Source organism: Ipomoea triloba, chromosome 6, assembly GCF_003576645.1.
Source record: "Ipomoea triloba cultivar NCNSP0323 chromosome 6, ASM357664v1".
Classification (NCBI taxonomy): Eukaryota; Viridiplantae; Streptophyta; class Magnoliopsida; order Solanales; family Convolvulaceae; genus Ipomoea; species Ipomoea triloba.
The window spans coordinates 26,738,496-26,761,064 of record NC_044921.1 but is presented as its reverse complement, the minus strand read 5'-3'; the positions used below and the strand labels follow the sequence as shown (position 1 = coordinate 26,761,064).

The following is a 22,569-nucleotide window of genomic DNA, read 5'->3' as shown; positions in this document are numbered from 1 at the left end:
TCTCCACTGAGGCTCAAACCCACCACCTCCCGTATAAAGGGAAGGATTTGATGCCACTGGACCACAAGGTTATTGGGTCCACATTGCGAGGTAGACCCGGGTCCATGACATAACAACCACAAAAATATAAGCATCACATTTGTATACTAACTCGATATGTCACACGGATAAGAATCCGTGAAACGATCTCACGCGACCTAAAACTAAAATATATTTCAAAAATTGATAAGCTATATAACAATAATAAATTAATACTCCGTAACATAAAACATCTCAACAAATATATGAACAAAATTAATATGTTCAATTCCGGCCCAATATACAACTTTCGAAAACAAATAGCCCATAAACAATTAGCCCAAAACATAGATTCTTTTTTTTTTTTGAAAAGAAACATAGATTCTTAATAAAAATCAGCGTTCGGTAATATAAAAGGACCAGTAAAAGTCAAAATTCCTCGTTTCATTTTCCTGTTTTCCTCTCTCTCCGACCCGGGCAACGTGCGGAACTGCGGACATCAGTGGAGCCGTGGATTGACGACGTGAGCCAGACCGACGGTGGACTGGGGACGGCTGAGCTGAGGTAGGCTTTCTACTCTTCTACTTTATTTTCTCTGAGCATGTAGTCAGTAGTTCTTCTACTGTATTTTGCATATTACGACTCGCGCGACCTGCGGCTGTGGGTTGTGGCCTCCGGCTGCGAGATGTGGGTTGCGGCCTGCAGCCTGCGGCTGCGGCCTCCGGCGGCGAGCTTCGGGTTGCGGACTGCGACCTCCGGCCGTGTGATTTCAATATGTGCCTGTGTGTATTTCAATTTTGGTGTGTCCATTGTGTTTAGACGAAATTAATGATGCCATGCAATTTTGTTTATCTGCTATATGATATTTATTTGTGTTGGTTTGTTGTCATTTGTTGTAATTTGTAAATGGGACTTGTGTGTAGTTTAGGGTTAAGAAAATGTTGTTCTAAACTTCTAGATCATGTGTCAGGTGTTTGGCTTTTTTATTTGAGAAGTACTACTTTGACTCCAAAAACCTACTCTCAACTTTTACTAGCACTAAGTGTTGGAAATGGAGTACATGTGGAATTACTCTTTTTATTTATGACTGCTAGAGTTAGTGAATTCCAGCTCTTGATTGCTTAGCTTTCTTAGTCGCTTGTGACCATAGAGCTCTTGGAATGTATAGAGGAAAATATTGTAAAATATTAAGATTGCTGGAAATTGGAAAATAAAGTATTCTGGTACCAGAGAAGTCATGCCATTTATTCAATACTTGACTACTTGAGTTAATTGTTAGTTTTATATATATATATATTATTTGTACTAATTTGTATAGACTTTAATTTATGATATTATATAGGATGACAAGTAACAATACAATTGAATACGTTCATGAACAAGAAGTTAATGAACATGTTACAACTCAATCAATCTCTTCAAGTCAACCAATAGAAAGTAACAACTCTCTTGATGAACAAGAAGTTAGTGTTGAATAGGAAGACATTATGTTAAAGCCTTGATTGATCTTGGTGACTTGGTGTCAATTTAGACATTGTTATGATGTATTGGTTCATTTGGTTGGTTTTGATTCTAGACATTGCATTGAACCTTGTATTGGTTGGTGACTTAGTGTCACTGTTGAACTTGTGTTGGAAGATTTGTATATTTTGGACTTTATGGATTTGTGGTTATGGGTTGGTTTTCATGTGAAGTATTGGGTTAGTTATCATGTTGACATGTCAGGTAATATGTTTTATTGTCAATTTGTTTTAGTATTAGGGTTTTTGTTTTTGTTTTTTGTTTTGTTTTTTACAAGTAGGCCATTGAAAAGGCTTAAATCCTATAACGTGCATGCCTTAAATGGGCTCAAAGCTTATTTTGTTGTTGGCTTTGGAGCCATTTTAATGGCCTACATATTAAATAGTCTCTTACAAAGGATTAAGGTTAGGCCATACTTATTGTAGGCTCAGGCTTGACCCTAAAAATAAAGCCTTAGGTTTCCATAACAAGCACAAACCTAATTTGTTAAGGCTTGGCTTGGCCTAGTTCCACTCCTAGATATAAATTACGAAGAGTGGTAGTGTATGAACCACATTGGACCAAGTATCTAGGTGGTCACTAATTTGGCTTTCTTCTTCATTATTGTTATGCAAAACTCTATTTCTTAGGACTAATTGCTTGTTGCTTATACTATTATTACTGATGGGTAGGAGTACTTTCAGGTGCGGCCTAGTCTCTGTCCAAGGAAAGGAAGACGTATATTAGGGGAAATTCAAGATCCATGGTGAAGGAGACAGAGTACTATGATGTTCTAGGCGTAAGCCCTATGGCTACTGAAGCCCAAATTAAAAAGGCTTATTATATTAAGGTATTAGTGTGCAATTCTAGCTGCTCCCTTACTCGCATTTATTTTGATGTCAATTACTATTTTCAGTTGTACGCTAACATCCACAAATGCAATTTGATTGTAACATTATATCTTCGCCAGTTCAAATAAAGGGAGTTCAACAAGGATTAGAGTTTTGATATGTCGATTTGGGTATCTAGCCTGGTATATGTTGCTGTTTCATTCTTAATCAGAGATTTAGGAGAGAGGCCATCTGGTTGCCGCATTTTCCTTGGGCTAAATTGTTTCCTTTACTTCTTATATATGCTATTTGCTTGTTTTCCCTTTGAGTAACAACAGAGCTCACCACAGTAGGGTTCATTGTACTAGCCCTAGTATGTAAAAGCTTCCATGAGCTAAATTGTTTCTTGGGTTCTGATTCAACTAAAAGAATTATAGACCATGGTGTTTAGATTACTAGTCTACAACCAATTTAATTTTGTCCAAAGAAATTGTTACAAGGTTGTTACATATTGATGAGATAGTTTCTGAAGTAATTTAGACCTTAGCTCTAAAAATGGAGCAATTGTGATTTGTCAGATTATTAGCTGCTTGTCCTTCTTCTTCTTCTTTGTGAGACAAATCAATCCACTCAAATACTAGTCTTGAATTGTCACCTTCCTGGACTTTCTATCTTGAATTATTTTCCCTAGACCTTGTGCTTAGTTTGCTGAAATAAGTATTCACCTTCTCTTTTTCAATACGGGGTAGTATGCCCTTACAAGATTTTATAGTAGTATATTGAGGTTGAAGGATAGTTTGTGCTGAGTTAATGATCTTTTTGTATATCCATAAAACCCAAATGATCTTACATGTATTGTTTTGCATGGTTTAGGCACGACAGGTTCACCCAGATAAAAATCCTAATGATCCTCTAGCAGCACAAAACTTTCAGGTGAGAATTCCATCTGGCTAGCATCCAACTTTGTGTTTATGTGTGTGTCTGGGTTATTTTTTTGGTTTCCCCTTTCTTCCTCACATAAACTATTTTTCAATTGGAACTGCATATTTCACTCTCTTTGGTAGTAGTTCGTACAAGGAAAAATGGTGCAAATGTTCACAAATCATTACGATTCAACTTGGCTCCATTACATTAGTCATTAGTGTTTCTTTGATTTAGACAAAGAAAGCAAAAAAGTTTCCATCTGGTTTTTGTCATTGCAGGTTTTGGGTGAGGCTTACCAAGTACTGAGTGATCCAGCCCAACGACAAGCTTATGATGCTTATGGGAAATCCGGAATTTCAACGTAATGTTCTTCTTATATGTTTGATTGGTTTGAATGTTTTAGACATATATTCTTAAAGGTATTTTTGGTTACCATGCTTAATTTAAGTTCCAACTTACACTAAAAGTTGTGTGTTTTGATATTAATTGCAGGGAGGCAATCATTGATCCTGCAGCAATCTTTGCTATGCTTTTTGGGAGTGAACTTTTTGAGGATTACATTGGACAACTTGCCATGGCATCAATGGCTTCACTAGACATATTCACGGAAGGCGAGGAATTTGATGCTAAAAAGCTGCAAGAGAAGATGAGGGTATAATCTAATCCTTTTAGATTGGAAAATGCTATTTTCCCCTCCTGATGTGGCTTCCATTCATTGGGTGCCCATGAATTGGTTGACCCCATCATTTGTTAAAAAGAAAGTTAGTTATCCAATGCAACATAGCTTTAGCATTGCAGCCCTACTTGTAAGTGAAATCCTCTCTATTCCGCACGTCCTCAATGCCTAACATCTTTTTTCACACTTAGGTGGGGGTATAGGAAGAAGAAAGGTTTATTTGTCTCTAATTTATCCCTTATTTGTTGTTGGGGAAATCTAGGGAAGAAAGGGCTTAGGGAAGCTGCTAACTATTCAAATATAGAAATCCTAGGGCATAACCTTAGGTGTAACCCTTGGGTTAGCCCATCACGTAACACATAATATTCTTTATATAAAGGAAAGTGTGTCTCTATGTAACAAATTAACATGACATCAAATTTGGTGAACATTAGGGCAGTTGCACACAAATATAAATGAAAAAGAAAAACAAAACACCCACCCGGCTTAGCACCTCAGTTAATAAACTATTAACTTGTTTTTAGTTGGAATGTTTCCTACTAAGGTACTTTTGATGACACTTATCTCCAAAATACTATTATTTCACTAAACTATTTACATTACTGTTAACCCTTGAGGCCCATGGCCTCAAGGTTGAGCCATGCGGTCATGGTTCATTTGGTATGGCTGAATTTTGTAGAATCTTTAACACTGTTAGATGGTTGTGCATATTAATTGTAGTGGACTAATTGAAACGTTGGTTGCATTAATTTCTTCAGTGACCTTTCTTTTCATTTAAAATGTGTCTATTTTTCTCTAATATGTTAATGCATTCTTTTTCCTTTGTAATTCAAGGGTGTTCAAAGAGAAAGAGAGGAAAAACTTGCTGAAATACTAAAAAATCGACTGAACGTATATGTACAAGGAAGTAAGGAGGAATTTAGGGCTCATGCTGAAGCTGAAGTGTCACGGCTTTCCAATGCAGGTTATGTGCTATGTATTATTTCTTTCAACTTGTTTTGACTTCTTCCATTATTCACATGATCAGGAATAATATGGCGACAATTTGATTACTAGAAGAAACTGGTAACTTACACCATGTTAAGGAGTGAAGGGCAGAAACAGGTTGTCTAGTTCTTCTAAGCGTAAAGCATCCTCAAGCTTTTTACATCTATGAGGAACTTATTTTACACAAATTCTGTTTCGCCATATCTTTTCAAAGAAAAAGTTAATCAACTCACTAGATTTATGGAAAAGGTTTGATGAATTTTTTTTTGGTGATCTCTTTGGAATGGGCAATTGCTGCATAAGTCCTTTGGGCATTGAGATAAGTCTTCACACAAAACTCAATGTTATTCTTCATTTGTTGCAAAAAAAAAAAGCAGTTAGGAATCTGGGAATAAGTTTATGCTTTCCTTGCAGACAAGTCATAGCAGTGTTCAAGTTCTTTATGAATAAGACAGAAACAAGACTTCTCTTTCTCGCCAAACTTTCTTTTCTAATTCCCTCTAGAAATCCTCTATCAGTATCATCTTCTTGGGGTTTCAGTAAACTTTGCTTCACCTATGATAGCCCCTCTCCCCTTCTCTTTAGCTCCTCTCTCTCTCTCTCTCTTAATTATTTTATTTTATTTTTTTTATAAATCTTTAAGTTTTGGTTTTGTAAAGTTGTATAAGGGGTTGCCACTCTTTAGATAGTTGTCATTGGTTTTATATTNGTGGGCAGAACTGTTGGTCAATGGTTTCGAGTTGGACTGAGGAAGAGAAGTTTTAGCAACTAGGGGGTTCTTAAATTTGTGCTACGTTGGGTGGTTTGTGGGTGGTAGAAGTGTTGGGTGGTTTCAAGTTGGATGATGAACTATGGGGTGTAGTCAATTCTCTTGTATATGCTCATTGGGTACTGCATTGCATGATTTTTTGGTGCAGTGCTTGAGGGTTGTGAGATGGTGTTCGAGGACCATCAAGCTAAAGCGGGGTGGATCGGGGCCTATACTGGTGTGAAAAGCATTTGGGAGACTTTGTGGTAGCAATGATAGTGGTGCCTGTTGAAAAACAAAGGGTTATGTCTATCTATAGGGTTGTCTGTTTATGAATGGGTGTGTGTGCCTATATATATGTGTGTGTGTGTGTATATATATGTACTATGTTTCTTCATTAGAAACATAGAATTATAGTAATATAATTGTAATCTTTGAGTATTGTAATACATTTTCTCATTCCTTGATTCTTCATCTTTGTTTCTACCTTACTGGCGGGTGGTTGTTATTCTCCACCGCCAGGCTTTGGATCTTTCAAATTCAACAGTGCCAATGATTGTGGCAACAGTGGCAGGGGATGTTGCTTGCTTTAAGGGGAGGTAGGGTTTCACCAGGGCGGAGTTGGGGTTGAGGAATTAATCTTTTTTAGTTTTAGGGTTTAGGGTGGGAATGCCACATTTATTGGCTTGATGTGTTGGATTTGGATGGGCTTTCTGTGTTTTCAATTTGGGATCCTTTCTATCCCCTTGTACAAGTGTTTGTAGTAAGTGCATTCTATAAACTTGGGGCCTTTTGATAAGTTTACTTGCCTATTAAAAAATAATAAAAATTAATCTTACAGTGTATAAGTTGATCATAATATCGTATTGCTACATGAAATACACACACGTGTCTTGGTGTTTGTGTATGTATGTATATAGTTGAAATTACAAGCCAATGTAAAGAAAATTATAAAAGTAAATCTTACAGGAATTAAGCTTTTTTAGTTTTAGGGTGGGAATGACATTTATTGGCTTGATGTGTTGGATTTGGATGGCCTTTCTGTGTTTTCAATTTGGGATCCTTTCTATATCCCCCTGTACAAATATTTGTAGCAAGTGCATTCTATAAACTTGGGGCCTTTTGATAAGTTTACTTGCCTATTAAAAAATAGTAAAAATAAATCTTACAGTGTAAGTTGATCGTATTGCTACATAAAACATGAAATACACAAACGCGTCTTGGTGTTTGTGTATGTATGTATATAGTTGAATTTACAAGCCAATGTAAAGAAAATTACTAAGTTAATACTAAGAATATGGAAAACTACCAAGGGCTGCAAGTACAAAGACCCTGTTTGGTAAATAATCAGTCTATCAGCCAATTTTGGCTTATTTGACCACTATTAGTTGTTTGGTTAATAAGCTTTTTGCAACTCCAAAATGCTAAAATTCAAAAGGCTACTCAAAGCAGCCTTTTCAATTAGCTTTTTGAGAAAAGAAATTATACCTAACAGCTATCAGTTAACAGCTAATTTATCAAACAACTTTCTACAATCAGCTAATATTATCAACAAATCATACCTTCTAACCCAAACAACCAACCAAATCAGCCAACAACCATTTACCAAACAGGGCCAAAATGAAATACTTGAAAAATATAACAGTAGTGCTGCTAGGAGTGAATGATTGGCTTACTTTCTAATTGCATGTCTCAAAGAATAAAAGTGGAAATGTCAAGTTGATTTTCCATACATCCTTAGTNGTATCACTTTTTGTGATTTGTGGGCAGAACTGTTGGTCAATGGTTTCGAGTTGGACTGAGGAAGAGAAGTTTTAGCAACTAGGGGGTTCTTAAATTTGTGCTACGTTGGGTGGTTTGTGGGTGGTAGAAGTGTTGGGTGGTTTCAAGTTGGATGATGAACTATGGGGTGTAGTCAATTCTCTTGTATATGCTCATTGGGTACTGCATTGCATGATTTTTTGGTGCAGTGCTTGAGGGTTGTGAGATGGTGTTCGAGGACCATCAAGCTAAAGCGGGGTGGATCGGGGCCTATACTGGTGTGAAAAGCATTTGGGAGACTTTGTGGTAGCAATGATAGTGGTGCCTGTTGAAAAACAAAGGGTTATGTCTATCTATAGGGTTGTCTGTTTATGAATGGGTGTGTGTGCCTATATATATGTGTGTGTGTGTGTATATATATGTACTATGTTTCTTCATTAGAAACATAGAATTATAGTAATATAATTGTAATCTTTGAGTATTGTAATACATTTTCTCATTCCTTGATTCTTCATCTTTGTTTCTACCTTACTGGCGGGTGGTTGTTATTCTCCACCGCCAGGCTTTGGATCTTTCAAATTCAACAGTGCCAATGATTGTGGCAACAGTGGCAGGGGATGTTGCTTGCTTTAAGGGGAGGTAGGGTTTCACCAGGGCGGAGTTGGGGTTGAGGAATTAATCTTTTTTAGTTTTAGGGTTTAGGGTGGGAATGCCACATTTATTGGCTTGATGTGTTGGATTTGGATGGGCTTTCTGTGTTTTCAATTTGGGATCCTTTCTATCCCCTTGTACAAGTGTTTGTAGTAAGTGCATTCTATAAACTTGGGGCCTTTTGATAAGTTTACTTGCCTATTAAAAAATAATAAAAATTAATCTTACAGTGTATAAGTTGATCATAATATCGTATTGCTACATGAAATACACACACGTGTCTTGGTGTTTGTGTATGTATGTATATAGTTGAAATTACAAGCCAATGTAAAGAAAATTATAAAAGTAAATCTTACAGGAATTAAGCTTTTTTAGTTTTAGGGTGGGAATGACATTTATTGGCTTGATGTGTTGGATTTGGATGGCCTTTCTGTGTTTTCAATTTGGGATCCTTTCTATATCCCCCTGTACAAATATTTGTAGCAAGTGCATTCTATAAACTTGGGGCCTTTTGATAAGTTTACTTGCCTATTAAAAAATAGTAAAAATAAATCTTACAGTGTAAGTTGATCGTATTGCTACATAAAACATGAAATACACAAACGCGTCTTGGTGTTTGTGTATGTATGTATATAGTTGAATTTACAAGCCAATGTAAAGAAAATTACTAAGTTAATACTAAGAATATGGAAAACTACCAAGGGCTGCAAGTACAAAGACCCTGTTTGGTAAATAATCAGTCTATCAGCCAATTTTGGCTTATTTGACCACTATTAGTTGTTTGGTTAATAAGCTTTTTGCAACTCCAAAATGCTAAAATTCAAAAGGCTACTCAAAGCAGCCTTTTCAATTAGCTTTTTGAGAAAAGAAATTATACCTAACAGCTATCAGTTAACAGCTAATTTATCAAACAACTTTCTACAATCAGCTAATATTATCAACAAATCATACCTTCTAACCCAAACAACCAACCAAATCAGCCAACAACCATTTACCAAACAGGGCCAAAATGAAATACTTGAAAAATATAACAGTAGTGCTGCTAGGAGTGAATGATTGGCTTACTTTCTAATTGCATGTCTCAAAGAATAAAAGTGGAAATGTCAAGTTGATTTTCCATACATCCTTAGTTTCTTGGATTCCCAATTAGCCGACTCTTTTCCTCCCTCTCTTCATATTCCCTTCATGGTATCAGGGCTTACCATCTTGATTTATTGATGTTGAGTTGTCATTGGTGATATTCATCACAGCTTACGGTGTTGATATGCTAAATACCATTGGCTACATATACACAAGGCAGGCAGCTAAAGAACTTGGAAAAAAAGCTATATATCTGGGAGTGCCATTTATTGCTGAGTGGTTCAGAAACAAAGGCCATTTTATCAAGTCACAAGTCACCGCAGCGACAGGTTTGTTGGTAGTGCTTTATCTTATTAGAGCTTTGTTTTTTACATGAAAATAAATTTTCCTAGTATTTTCTAAATTACTTTACAAAGCCGCCACTACTTTTGGAAAAGGTGCCTCTATATTATTCAAATCATGATGCTCTTAACAGTTTGGAAATCATGGGCATTCAAATTAGTGTTCGTTCTGTTGTTTGCCACTACTTTAAGATCAGGGTTCATTTTATAATTATTTCAAACTTGAAAATTTAGGAATCGTAAGATCCTAGCCTTTGATTTCTCAAGATGGAAGGTGTGGTTGTGTCCACACTTTTTACAAGGGGAGGTATTCTCACTTGAACCCTCCCCTATATATATATATATATATATATTAACAGTACTATCTACTTGCATGCCATTACCATATTTATGTTAATTTCTAGTATGAGTGAAAACTGAAAGATGCTGCTTGAGTTCCGTAGCTTACTGACTATCCTCTCCTGCCTCCTCCACCACCTCCAATAAATCACTATCCTCTCCTGCCTTTTTCTTCAAATTTTCAGCCCAAGTTCCGTAGCTTACTATAGATTCATCCTTACCATCATCATCGGAGCTAGAATCTCCTTGCTTATCCTTCTCATTATCACCCTTCTCTCCCTTCTTTGCTTCACCATTCACATCTCCTTCTGCACACTGTTTTGATCCCATGCTTTTTTGATGCATAGTTCCATATTTTCTCCTTCAAAAGGTTGATTTCATTACTTCATTACTGCTAGGTGCATTTGCTTTGATTCAGCTTCAAGAGGACATGAAACGACAACTTAGTGCAGAAGGAAACTACACTGAGGAAGAACTAGAGGAGTATATGCAGTCTCACAAGAAAATAATGATTGACTCTCTGTGGAAGCTTAATGTTGCTGATATTGAGACCACTCTCTCCCGTGTTTGTCAGATGGTTGTTCACGAGTTTTTGTGTTCTGATTGCATGCTGCTTTTGTTCTTATTTATTGTGTTCATTCTAGAATCTCTTGGCACTTTTCAGGTTTTACAAGATAACAATGTAAAGAAAGAAGAACTCCGTGCACGAGCAAAGGGGTTAAAGACACTTGGCAAAGTTTTTCAGGTATTTTCACCAATTTCATGATGATTTTATATCATTTCATCCGATGGTTCTAAAATAGAAAATTATGTGTCATTAGAGGGTTAAGTCGATGAATGGGAATGAAACTGAGACTTCAGCTAATACTCCTGTCCAGACGTTGGATGGAAGTGAACCAAGTTATGATTCTCACTCTTTGAATCCATCCTCACGATCTCAAAATGCAGATGAGGCTCCTTATACAGCCTTTGCAGTGCAGGTACTGCCTTTAATTCTTTTTCTAAACAACTCCCCTGCAGACTTCTTTGTATGTGTTGGGTTGGGGGGAGTGGTCTATTGATTTTTCTCATGTGTGTGTGTGTGTTTTTGAGAACGGGCCTGTGAGAAGAGATCCTAATGTGTTTCCTTCAGAAGTGAGATATGCCATTATTTGATACTAGAATGAGAGGAGATTGAGTTAACAAATGATAAAAGTGATTTTCCATGTGTGCAATCTCTTGGTTGAAGCTTGAGTACTGTATTAGTCATGGGAGTTAAACTTCCCATGATCATTAATACAGCATTCAAAATCTACTTCATCGGTGTCATTATCCAAAATAAACACAAAATATGTTTCATCATACATAAAAACACACCATAATCAGTTTTCTATTCCTTCCAACTGCACAGGGAAGAGACGATATTTTAAAATTTATCTTTTATCAGGATAGACTGAACAAGTGAGCAATTGATAAGATATGGACAACTACCAGGATTTGTATAACATGCTATGAAAGCTCTGCTCTATGTCGTATCTCTACAAACACATTAAGCAGTGTTTCCTTGGAAAATTCAGTTTCCTCACACTGAATTAAAGTTTTCTTGTTACTCAAATGTTGATTTTCTTGTTAAACTGTTATTTTCAGAGCCCATACATTGAAACACCACAATTTCCTAGCGGACAATTCAACAGCTATGATTTCCCCATGCCAACTGCTCCACCTGGTGCAGAGAGACATGCCTAGACATGCAGTTGAATCTTACCCACTGTATGAATACCAGGTATTATTAAATGGGGTATTGTTGGAGCAGTTTGTATGTTCCATTTGCTTCAAGTGGAGATTACAGATTCATCTGAATATCTGTGAATGTAAAGGTGCTTGTAATTTGCTGAATATTTGTGTGCAGTACAAATTTACTACAATTTTGAAAGACTGGCTAATGAGTCTGAAATTCAGCCTTTTTTTGGGGGGTGAGTTTTAACTTGATCGTTGGATCACTGCATCTTGAGCACACGTTTTTAAACTCATCCATTTGAATTCCAACATCCTGTTCTAGTTTGTCATTTAAAAGCGAACCCAAGAGGCATATTGAATGCCCCCATAATGTTAGTGGGTGCTGTTTGCACGCCATTGGGCGAAATTGTTACCTATTCGTGGACAATAGGAATCCAACAACCAAACTGATGTACTAGGACTCGAGAGCAGAATTATAGATGAGGCAGGGATTGAGATTTGCAGAAAAGAGAAAGGGAATAAGAGAATTTCAGAGAAGAGTGAAGGACTGTAATTTCATTCATGCCATAACCCTTCCCCTCCATACAAGGCAACCAAGCCAACCAATATAGATTGACCCTTAACAAACTCCTGCAAACAAGGAAAATAACTGTCATTAACAACCGTATTTAACATCTAAATTAAACGTAGAGAATTTCTTTTTACAACGATTTTTTTTCTTCAAATAATATGAATTACTCGTGCACTTCCTTTGATTAATTTTGAATAAAATTTTTAAAAATTATGGCAATTAAGAAATTAATGCGTTCTGTAATATAAATTTTATCTAATCAGTTAAGAAAATTGATAATACACATATTACATCCATGATTATTCCAATTCACATATTATTACACTAATTCACAAATGATTAGATCTATACAATTATATGTAAATTATTCAACTTCTCATATTATTACCCATATAAAATTATGCTAATGGTTACTTTTGAACAAAATCTTAATAATTATGGTAATTACGAAATTAATTTACACATTATACTTTTATTAAATTGTTTTTTTTATACTTGACATAATATATATTTTATCTAATCAATTAAGGAAATTAATGATACATATATTATGAACATAATTAAAGAAAATAAACATACACATATTACGTCCATAATTAAACGAAATTAAACATATACATATTATTTTATTAAAAATAATATATATTCCTTAATTACCATAATTATTCAGATTAGATGGACGTCATAATTAGTATAATATTAATTAAGAATAATATATACTCCTTATTACCATACAGTAATCATAATAAAATGTCCTCATTTTTATTGAAATTAATGATAAGTTTTTCTGCCTATATAGGAAGTTAATTAAACATACACATATTAGGATAGGTAATTAAAGAAAAATAAACATACACAAATTATGTCTATATTACCAACCTGTATTTAACACTTTAATCTTCCTATTGTATTCAACATAGAGATTCCTTTCATTTTATTATAATTTTTTTTTAAATAGTATCAATTAGCCATGCTCTTCCTTCTATTTTTTGTTTAAATTTTTCCTAATATAATTTTTAAGTAATTAATTTCAACACTAATATACAAATCTTATAATTTCAAATAAACTTACACTTTCAAATACTAGAATTGTTTATAATTTCATCATTAATTTTATTATATATATATATGATTGCAAATTGTAATTTGTAAATCTAATCTCTGGAAAAAATAATGGGGTTTTTGGATGTTACCCGCCCGACTCCCGTGCCCGAATCACGGGAGTTGGGGACCCAATTGAAACATTCAACGGAAAAGGCCAATTAAGTCAATTCAAAGGGGCATATTGTAACCGCTACGAATAATTTAGTGGTGGGAGAACGAAAAGAAAGTTGCCATTCCAGAGATAGAGAGAGAAGAGCATTGATAGTTGTAGTAGGGGAGAGGACTGCGCAATGAAGAATGAAGAGGATTGAGGAAAGTTTTCTTCAACGAGGAGAGTGGTGTGTCTCAGTGTCTGTCTTCCAGTCTTTCTTTCTCATCAAAACCAATGAATGGATTCCCTTTTCTTAACCCAAACCTCTCTTTCCCCAACAACAACAACAACATTAACATCCCCACTATCATTATGCCCCTCTCCTTCATCTCTACTACTGTTTTCTTTATTTCACCTTGTTTTTCTTAGCCGTCCCATTTTTCAGATCCATCTCTCCTTCACACTTCCTTCAATTCTCCCCCGTTCTACAGGTATGCTTTTCTCTATTATACATTGTTGTTAGTTTCTTTCATTAGCGAAAGATGTGATTTTTATATATACAAATTGCTTTCTGTATATTTGGTACATTCTTAATTTTGGCTCATGTGATTTCTTTCTTGCTTATGTTATTATCTTTTACTTTGACTTGTTGATCCTACATTGTGTTTGATGTTTTTTTTTTTTTTTCATTTGAATTATGGATATGAATTATTGCTTTGTGGTCTTTGAGCTTTGATTACTCTGGATGGTTCCGATTGTCTAACATAATCGTTGTTAGTTTCTTTCTATTGTTCAATATTTGATTTTTAAGATAGTTGCTGTATTTTTTTATTTTTTTTTTGGGTATTTTCTTAATTTGGAGGATGTGAACTTTTATCTCTTGTATTTATGTCTAATTCTCTGCTGTTTGATCCCATCATTCTGATTGATTAATTTGTTTTGTTGGATCCAAATAATTCCTGCGTTGTTTCTGTGAGTCTTGCCTTGTTTTAGTTGCTCCTCAGCTCCTATGTTAATCAAAAGCATTTCTGATTTCATACTGTGAAGATAGAAGCTTTATTTGACTGAGATGTGAATTGAACGAAGTCAAAATGTGTAGTGTTACTTTATTTGATTTCTGTTGCGTTGGTTTTGCTTATTGAAGAGTAGCATATGAAATTGTTGTTGTTATTACTAATTATAAGCACGTACTAATTAATTCTGCTATTGTGTTTCCCGCTTTCCATGATCAGTGATCTTCTTGTAAGGACGGAGAGTTAGAAAGAAACACTACGTACGTACTCACAATCTATCAGTCGCTCGATCACTCTTCCCCTTCTTCTCCCTTTTCGTAGAAGGAAGATTGCAATTTAGGGTCATAGTATCCGAGAGCGGCGCGAAATGGATCCAGACCCTAGCAACTTTCCGATTCTTTCCTATGTGATGTCCAAACTTCCCAGCTTTGGATCCTTAAGCGTCACCACCGCCTCTGCCGACGACATGGAACGACCAACGGCACGGACCCGGCAGCCGCAGAATCCTCATTTTGAGATCACTGACCGCATGCCTCATCTCACAGATCCCAACGTCGTAGTTGCCATGCGGCTGGCCATAGTGGACGTGGCGCAGACCCGATCTCTGCTCAAAGCTCTGGGCGACCGTCCTGATCACGAGATGGTGGATACTGCTAAGGCCAAACTGGCGGAAATTGACGCTTTTCTATCCAAGCAATTGGATGACGAAGGGAAGAGGAAAGAGGCGGAGAAGGAAAGGGAGATGTATAAAGCGGTGATTGAGTTGGACGAGATGCATCAGGCGTATGAGGTATTGTTGAAAGAGGCAGAGCGAAGGCTGGGGAGGATTTACGATGTGGCTGTGGCTGGCGGTGATGTGGCAGCAGCTCTTGAGGGAAGGGAGGATCATATGAATAGTGGGGGGGTGAAAGAGGAGGAGGTGGTGAATGAGGAAATAGTAGCAATTTTGCAAGAAACGTTGGAGAAAGGGGTTGAAAGAGTTGATTTGTCTGGCAGGCAATTGAACTTGCTGCCTGAAGCATTCGGGAGAATTTGCTCCTTGCTTGTGCTTAATTTGTCCAACAACGACCTTAAGGTAAGGTTAGCCATTTTAATTACACTACTTTTATATCAACTTTATTTTTATTTCTCAACTCGCTCAAGCATAATAAGTTATTTTTCAGCTAGGCATATATAGTCGCATAGATAATATGGATGGATCCCTTAGACATTTGAAAGAAGAAAATTTTAACCATGGTGAAGGCAAAAGTTCCTGCCGAACCAGTCAGTTCTTTAAAAAAAATAATACGGAGTATTTTTTTTTATTATTTTTTCCTTCCTTCTCCTCCTCTTTTTTCCTCACCACCTCTCCTCCTTATCTTTCTTTCTACAGTAAGGCCATTTTATAGTTTTTGGGATTTTTCTAGTATAGTCTAAACATATAGTGCAAAAAGAGAAAAACAATAGTATTCAGCATTTTTTTTTAACATTTTAAATACTACGTGGTGATACATTATTTATAAACTGTTATAATATCTATCCATAAATAATAGTAATATTGTAATAATGTGTTCCTTATTTCAATATATACTTATCGACGAAAGACATGCATGTTCGGTATATATTTTCTTTTTATTTTTCCAACAAATTATTCTGTATTAGAGAAACGACCTAAAATTATAGTCACGTGTCTGATTTTGTTAGATTAAAAAAAATTGAGACTTCACATTTTATTTTTTTTTTTGGATTAATAGAAACATGCATCGTCAAGTGAAAATGCATGTGATAGTGTAAATTGACCTAGAATCAACCTATACTGTAGATGCAAATAGGAGAAGTAGAAATGTAGAATAACGAGACACGATCTTTATGTGAAAATTTGAGAGGAAAATTAATCACAAGTTTCTTTAGGTCGCGTCAAGTCGAAATTCACTATCTGTGTACATATACATTTGAGCCCACTAAGGTGCTATACGTAGTATATTATGAGTACACAAGGAGTAGTGAATGTACATGTATGTCTTTATAGGTTTGGTATATATGCATAACATGGATAGCAAGCAAATTATATTTTAGATCGTGATCCACATTGTCACATTAGATTGCAATGTGAATTAAAGATAAATATTCATTTTTAGTATAATGAATGTTATTTTTAGGTAATATTTAAACATAAAAATTGAACATTTAGCGAATTAAAAACAAACATTATATGCTGTGCATAGATGAGAGGTGCAATGCTAAAGGAGGATTATTAAACATTTCAACTTTTGTCCTTTAGCCATGGAGGCACCCTCCTTTAGATAGTTGACCATGGGAGCCGTTTTTTTTTTTTTTTTTTTTTAACCAAAAACCACTTCTTCTAAGAAGAAAAAATCAAGCAAAAAATCCCTCTGAATTGTGTAAAGTAACATTACTTCTCAATCTATTCTTAACGAAATAGTAACCATATTAAAAGTATGTTTTCTACCTAAGTGTTAGTGGAGTCCATATTTAATTTAGGCAATTGTTATACCACATGGATCAAGTCTATCTTGCATTGTGGATCATAACCCATAAATTATGTGTCTACAATTAACATTATGTGTTTTCAGTTAATAAAGTATGTACCTATTATGTGGATGCACATAATCTTAATTGCATGTATATAATATGTTAACCGAATCTAATGTCATTTTGAATTAGGATCCATAATGCAATGTGGACATTGATCCATGACAATTTATATCGTGGACTAGGGTGCACAATGCATTGTGCACCCCGTACCAAAACAACGTCTTTTTGGTCAGTTTAATTAATGGTTTGTTTTTTTTGGCAATCATGTTTCCCATTTCAGCTGATCTGTATATTTGTATTAATATTCTGTGTATTTTTTAAGACATTCTGTGTATTGTAGACTACGATTCTGTGTATTCATGTTAGGGGTACTTAAACATAGGTTGTGACGTGTTTTGTGTATTCGAATGTTAAGGAAGATGATTTCCGTGTAGTTGTGTCAATATTATGTGTATTCTCTCAAGTCATTCTGTGTATACTAGAAAAAGATTATGTGTATTCATGTTAGTGGTACTTAAATACAGGGGTGATGTGTTTGTGTATTTGGTGTTTTCATATTCTGTGTATTCTTTGAAGGCATTTTGTGTATTGTAGACTACGATTCAGTGTATTCATGTTAGAGGTACTTAAACATAGGTTGTGACGTGTTTTGTGTATTCGAATGTTAAGGAAGATGATTTCTGTGTAGTTGTGTCAATATTATGTGTATTCTCTCAAGTCATTCTGTGTATACTAGAAAAAGATTATGTGTATTCATGTTAGTGGTACTTAAATACAGGGGTGATGTGTTTGTGTATTTGGTGTTTTCATATTCTGTGTATTCTTTGAAGGCATTCTGTGTATTGTAGACTACGATTATGTGTATTCATGTTAGAGGTACTTAAACATAGGTTGTGACGTGTTTTGTGTATTCGAATGTTAGGATGATGATTTCTGTATCGTTGTTTCAATGTTCTGTGTATTCACTAAAGTCATTCTATGTATTCTAGACAAGGATTCTGTGTATTCTAGACAATGAATTCAGTGAAGTCATTTGCTTCCGCGTCCACGAACATCAAAACGGGTCGTTTCGGACCAGAGTCCATAGTGTACTGTGGACCCTGGTCCACGATATAACGATTGATTGATCCATGTAATTTTCCTAATTTAAGCTTGTTTGACCTATCTAATTAAAAGTTAGGTAACTGTTAAAAATTAAAAGTTTAAAATTGAAAATAAATAAAACTATTTTATTTCTTAGATTGAAAAGGAATGATCTATACATTTGGTTAATTCACACACACGCACATATTTAAAGAAAAATATTTTTTTTTAAATTTAATTTTAAATAACGGGTTGACTTCATATGAGACAAGCTATTTAGGTGAAAAATGCGAACAACGTGAGTGCACATAGTCTACTTCACGAATGCACACACCCTAAACTGTGTGCACTCATGTTGGCTAAGTGCACACACTTCGAGCTGTGTGCATCCGCGTAGTAAACTGTGTGCACTCACATACTAGTTCGCATTTCTCACCTAAATAGCTTGTCTCATTTGATCATAATTCTTTAAATAACAACGGATCAAACTCTTACTACTTTCACCAAAAGCGATGCTAAGTGCTTGGCCTTTACCATTTTATCGGCCTCCGCCCAACAATTCTCGAACACGTGACCTGAGTCTGATACCACTTGTTAAGATCAAGTGCTTACCACTTACACTAAAAGTTATAGCTATCTATTATTCATTATAGACCGCCACCATCATCGTTTCATGTAAATCATGACTTCTTTACTTTTTGCCATTATCATCGTTTCATGTTCTTGTTAATCTCAACAAATTAGTATTAGAGCCAGATTGAGATGGCCAGTTCAAGTACAAAATTTGAGGTATCAAAGTTTGATGGTACATCAATTTCGGGCTATGACAGCCTAGGGTTAAGGATTTGTTGGCACAATAGGTCTTCTGAAACTCTTGAAAGCAGAAAACCCAGCTAATTTGGAAGAGGCTGATTAGGGGATTTGGATGAACGCGTAACAGAATATTTCAGTTATGCCGCGCAGATGAAGTTGTGTATCACGTTATGGCCCTAGAAACTCCAAAAGAAAATTCGGGATGAATTAGAGATTCATTTCATAGAAAAAACTTTAACGAACAACTGTATCTAAAGCAAAGGTTTTATGCTATGGGCTTAAGATGCAGGAAGGTCATATTAATGTCTTTAAGCCATACAGGAAAGTTACGATTAAATTTAATGAGATCTTTGTAGTCCTGGCTAGCTCATAATCAGTACAGGCAGAATGCAAGAGATAGCTCTTTTGGTGACAGTTTGTATGCTACCGTAGTACATGCTGATGACTCAGATTATAGTGAAGGTGATGTTCTAGCAGTTACTAGTGACAAGATCAAATATTGTTTAGACTTGGGTGTTTCCAAATGGTAGATGAGCATGTGAGGGGTGCTATAGCAATGGGCAGCACTCATGCTAGGCGGGGTGAGGACCTAACATGAGTCGTGATGGCAGGTCGACGGCTTAGGGCGAAGGCTTGAGATTAAGCAATTCGTGAGCATGCACTGGTGAGGAAACACTAGATGGTGCGTGGTGCATGTGGTTGGCTAGTTGGGATCAACATTAGTTGCGGCCGGTATGCCAGATCGACGGCTTAGGGTGAATGACTTGGGATGTAGCAGTTCGTGAGCATGCACTAGGGGAATGCTAAATGGTGCGTGGTGCATGGTGCATGTGACTGGCCAGTTGGGATGAGCATGGTTGTTTTGATCCATGTGTATATGTGAGATAATTATTTTTTCCTAAATGGCATATTCGTCAAGGCGGAGATTTGTTGAGTTTGTCTCATATAGGGTTTATGAGATTGTCTCATATAAGGAATATGAGTCTGTCTCATATAAGAAATAGAAGTCGAGCAAATTGGGTCAGACCCATTGTATAGGGATAGATGCCTTTGGTTGTATCCCTTAGGTATTGTGTTATCACCATCATCATCACTATTAATGAAAGAATATTTTCACTCTCGTAGACATATGCATATTGCCGAACCACGTAATTCATGACTTTTTTATTTTCTGTCGTTAATATTATTTCTTATTTCTTATTTTTGTTAATCTCGATCATAACTAGAGTATATACTCTTAATAGTGTTACATATTTTACTTTTCTTTATAAAATAACATTGTTTTAGGTTTTTTTTAAAGAAAACACTGTTTTCCGTGTTTTCCCACTTCCTGTTGCAACATGGCGCCGAACAATATATAGGTGTTAATGGATGATTGATTGCTTTGGCTAGTACTAGTCTATTCAAGTGAATCGTATGCAGAATGGAAGGCCGGACGGCTGGCTGTCTTAACATTTCAATTCATTTGCATTTGCACAGACTTCTTAGCTTTGTGTATTCTTATACTTCTGACATTTGACTTGCTTCAATTTTTGGATGGAAAAAGGCAATTCCTGATTCGATTTCAGGTTTGAAGAACCTTCTGGAACTTTGTCTTTCTTCTAATGTTTTGGAGTCGCTTCCAAACTCTATAGGACTTCTGTTTAATTTGAAAATACTAGATATGTCTAGTAACAAGCTTACGACACTGCCTGATAGCATCTGTCACTGCAGGTAAACTTAAGTACTAACAAGCTAAGAGAGCTTCTTTAATTCTTGGTCTCTCGATCTTTACTTTACTAATAAATCTCCGTTACGTTAATGAACTGTTTCCAGATCACTGGTAGAGTTGAATGTAAGCTTCAACAAACTCTCATACTTGCCAACGAATATGGGGTGTGAACTGGTGAACCTTAGAAGACTTTCTGTTCCATTTAACAAGCTCCGGTCGCTTCCCACTTCTATTGGTGAGATGAAGTCCTTGTCCATTTTAGATGTGCATTTTAATGAGCTCCATGGACTTCCACTTTCCATTGGGAAATTGACAAATCTTGAGATCCTCAACCTAAGCAGTAATTTCAATGGCTTCACCCACCTACCGGACACTATTGGCGACTTGATCAATCTCAAAGAACTTGATCTCAGCAACAACCAAATCTATGAACTGCCTGTTACATTTGGCCGGCTCGACAATCTTATAGAGTTTAAGATGGACCAAAATCCTGTTGTGGTGCCTCCGAAGAAGGTTGTAGATGAAGGAGTTGAAGCTGTGAAGGCTTTTATGGTAAAGAAACGACTTGGCATGATTAATATGGCAGAAGAGCGACGAAGCATGCTTGAACAAAAAGATCGTAGTGCTTCCTGGTTGAGTGATGTTGTTTCAAGTGTTTCAGGATATTTGGCAGGCGCTGAAAAACCCGAACAAGACGACTATCTCAACCAGCAGTTATGATTTTTGTTTTTTAGTCTCTATTCTAAATAGAATTTTAGATTATTGAGGTCGTTGTATTTAAACTCCGAATTAACCGGCTTTCTTTTCAGGGCTCTATTTTCTCTTCTTCCCCACAGATTTGCTGGTTTAATTTTTATCCTTTTTTGAAGGAATTGATTAAATAATTATTCTATCATGTCACCCAACAACCCAAATTTGTAAAACAAGTTAGTTTTGTAGATCGGTTAGATGATCTAAGACCAGATTTACGGTCTCACGGATCCTTATTCGTGTGTCGAGACGAGTTAACCAAATGTAATAAAATGTTTTTTACTTATAAGAGAAAACATAATACTTTTAAGAACAAATGCAATACTTTTATATTTTGATATAAAAGTATTACTTTTTTAATCAAAAGTATTAATTATATTTTTTTCTTATAAGTAATATTGCACTTATAAAGGAAAATATAATTCTTTTGATAAAAAATGTAATGTTTGTACATCATAAAAGTATTACATTTTTCTTCAAAAATATTACATTTTCTCATATAAGTAATAAACATTTTAATTTATTCCTGATTTAGTATTACATGTAATATTGATTTGACCCGTCTCACAGACACTAACACAAGTTTTTGCCTAAATGTAATTTTACTAAATGCATATTTAATTGAAAGACTAAATTTGGCAAAAGATTATTTATGGTTAAATTGAAAGTCAGTGATGAAAATTGAAAAATGACAATAGTTAAGGGATCATGGGTTAAAAGATGAAATTAGAAAGAAATGAATTGCAATTTCGTAAAAAAAGAATAAGATGGGAATTCAAATTTCATTGTTTGTTATAAAAATGACAAAATAATATTTTAATGTAGAATTGCAATTCTTGGAGGACCCTAAGACTTACAATTTTTTCTAACCAAATAATGAAATTATACATGCTATGGAATTTGGTAGAAATGAAATTGCAATTTCATCCTGCTACCAAACACCTTATTATGGTCCAATTAAAAATCAAGGATAAAAATTAATAAATAATAATAGTTAAGGAACCATTCTTGAAATTAACTTATTTTGTTACTTATTATCTAATAATCAAAATCAATTATACATGTTCAATTAGAGCAGGGTTAAATTTGAAAAACAAAAAAAAAAAAAAAAACAAACAAACAAACAAACAAAAAGTTTAAAATGCCACTTCATAAAACAATGGAGGACGAAAAAAAAGATTTTGTTGGCAATTGAGGAACAAAATGTGATTGTGGTATAATTGAGAGAATAAAAATGTTTTTTTTTTTAATCAGAGAATAAAAATGTTATTTCTATATAGTTTAAGATTGAAACCTGTGATTTTTGTCATTAAACTTGTCATCATTA

At 35.2% G+C, this 22,569-nt stretch overlaps 2 protein-coding genes across 3 annotated transcripts; both read left to right on the top strand.

Moving 5' to 3' along the window:
• The first annotated feature begins 447 nt into the window (after positions 1–447).
• On the top strand, positions 448–11,834 carry LOC116022237 (chaperone protein dnaJ 10-like). 2 transcript variants are annotated; one of them, XM_031262862.1, is made up of 11 exons: positions 448–582; positions 2,223–2,368; positions 3,222–3,281; positions 3,551–3,633; positions 3,765–3,924; positions 4,783–4,912; positions 9,346–9,504; positions 10,254–10,432; positions 10,520–10,600; positions 10,677–10,835; positions 11,482–11,834. In XM_031262862.1, exons 2-11 carry the CDS (start codon positions 2,282–2,284, stop codon positions 11,578–11,580), a joined length of 1,197 nt encoding a protein of 398 aa, XP_031118722.1. In that variant the 5' UTR covers positions 448–582; positions 2,223–2,281; the 3' UTR covers positions 11,581–11,834. The 2 variants fall into 2 exon arrangements, with proteins under 2 accessions (XP_031118722.1, XP_031118723.1); XM_031262863.1 differs by having other exon boundaries at positions 2,211–2,368.
• Positions 11,835–13,461: 1,627 nt separating this feature from the next.
• LOC116022992 (plant intracellular Ras-group-related LRR protein 9-like) lies at positions 13,462–21,355 on the top strand. The gene is made up of 4 exons (XM_031263922.1): positions 13,462–13,828; positions 14,570–15,425; positions 20,328–20,494; positions 20,597–21,355. Exons 2-4 carry the CDS (start codon positions 14,718–14,720, stop codon positions 21,210–21,212), a joined length of 1,491 nt encoding a protein of 496 aa, XP_031119782.1. The 5' UTR covers positions 13,462–13,828; positions 14,570–14,717; the 3' UTR covers positions 21,213–21,355.
• The last annotated feature ends 1,214 nt before the right edge of the window (positions 21,356–22,569 follow it).

Bases quoted from the DNA above. Each gene is read 5' to 3' on its own strand.
- LOC116022237 (XM_031262862.1), top strand. From the start codon at position 2,282: ATGGTGAAGGAGACAGAGTACTATGATGTTCTAGGCGTAAGCCCTATG. The intron at 4,913-9,345 runs GTTATGTGCTAT...TATTCATCACAG, and splicing joins GTCACGGCTTTCCAATGCAG to CTTACGGTGTTGATATGCTA. The intron at 9,505-10,253 runs GTTTGTTGGTAG...CATTACTGCTAG, and splicing joins ACAAGTCACCGCAGCGACAG to GTGCATTTGCTTTGATTCAG.
- LOC116022992 (XM_031263922.1), top strand. From the start codon at position 14,718: ATGGATCCAGACCCTAGCAACTTTCCGATTCTTTCCTATGTGATGTCC. The intron at 15,426-20,327 runs GTAAGGTTAGCC...GGATGGAAAAAG, and splicing joins TGTCCAACAACGACCTTAAG to GCAATTCCTGATTCGATTTC. The intron at 20,495-20,596 runs GTAAACTTAAGT...AACTGTTTCCAG, and splicing joins GATAGCATCTGTCACTGCAG to ATCACTGGTAGAGTTGAATG.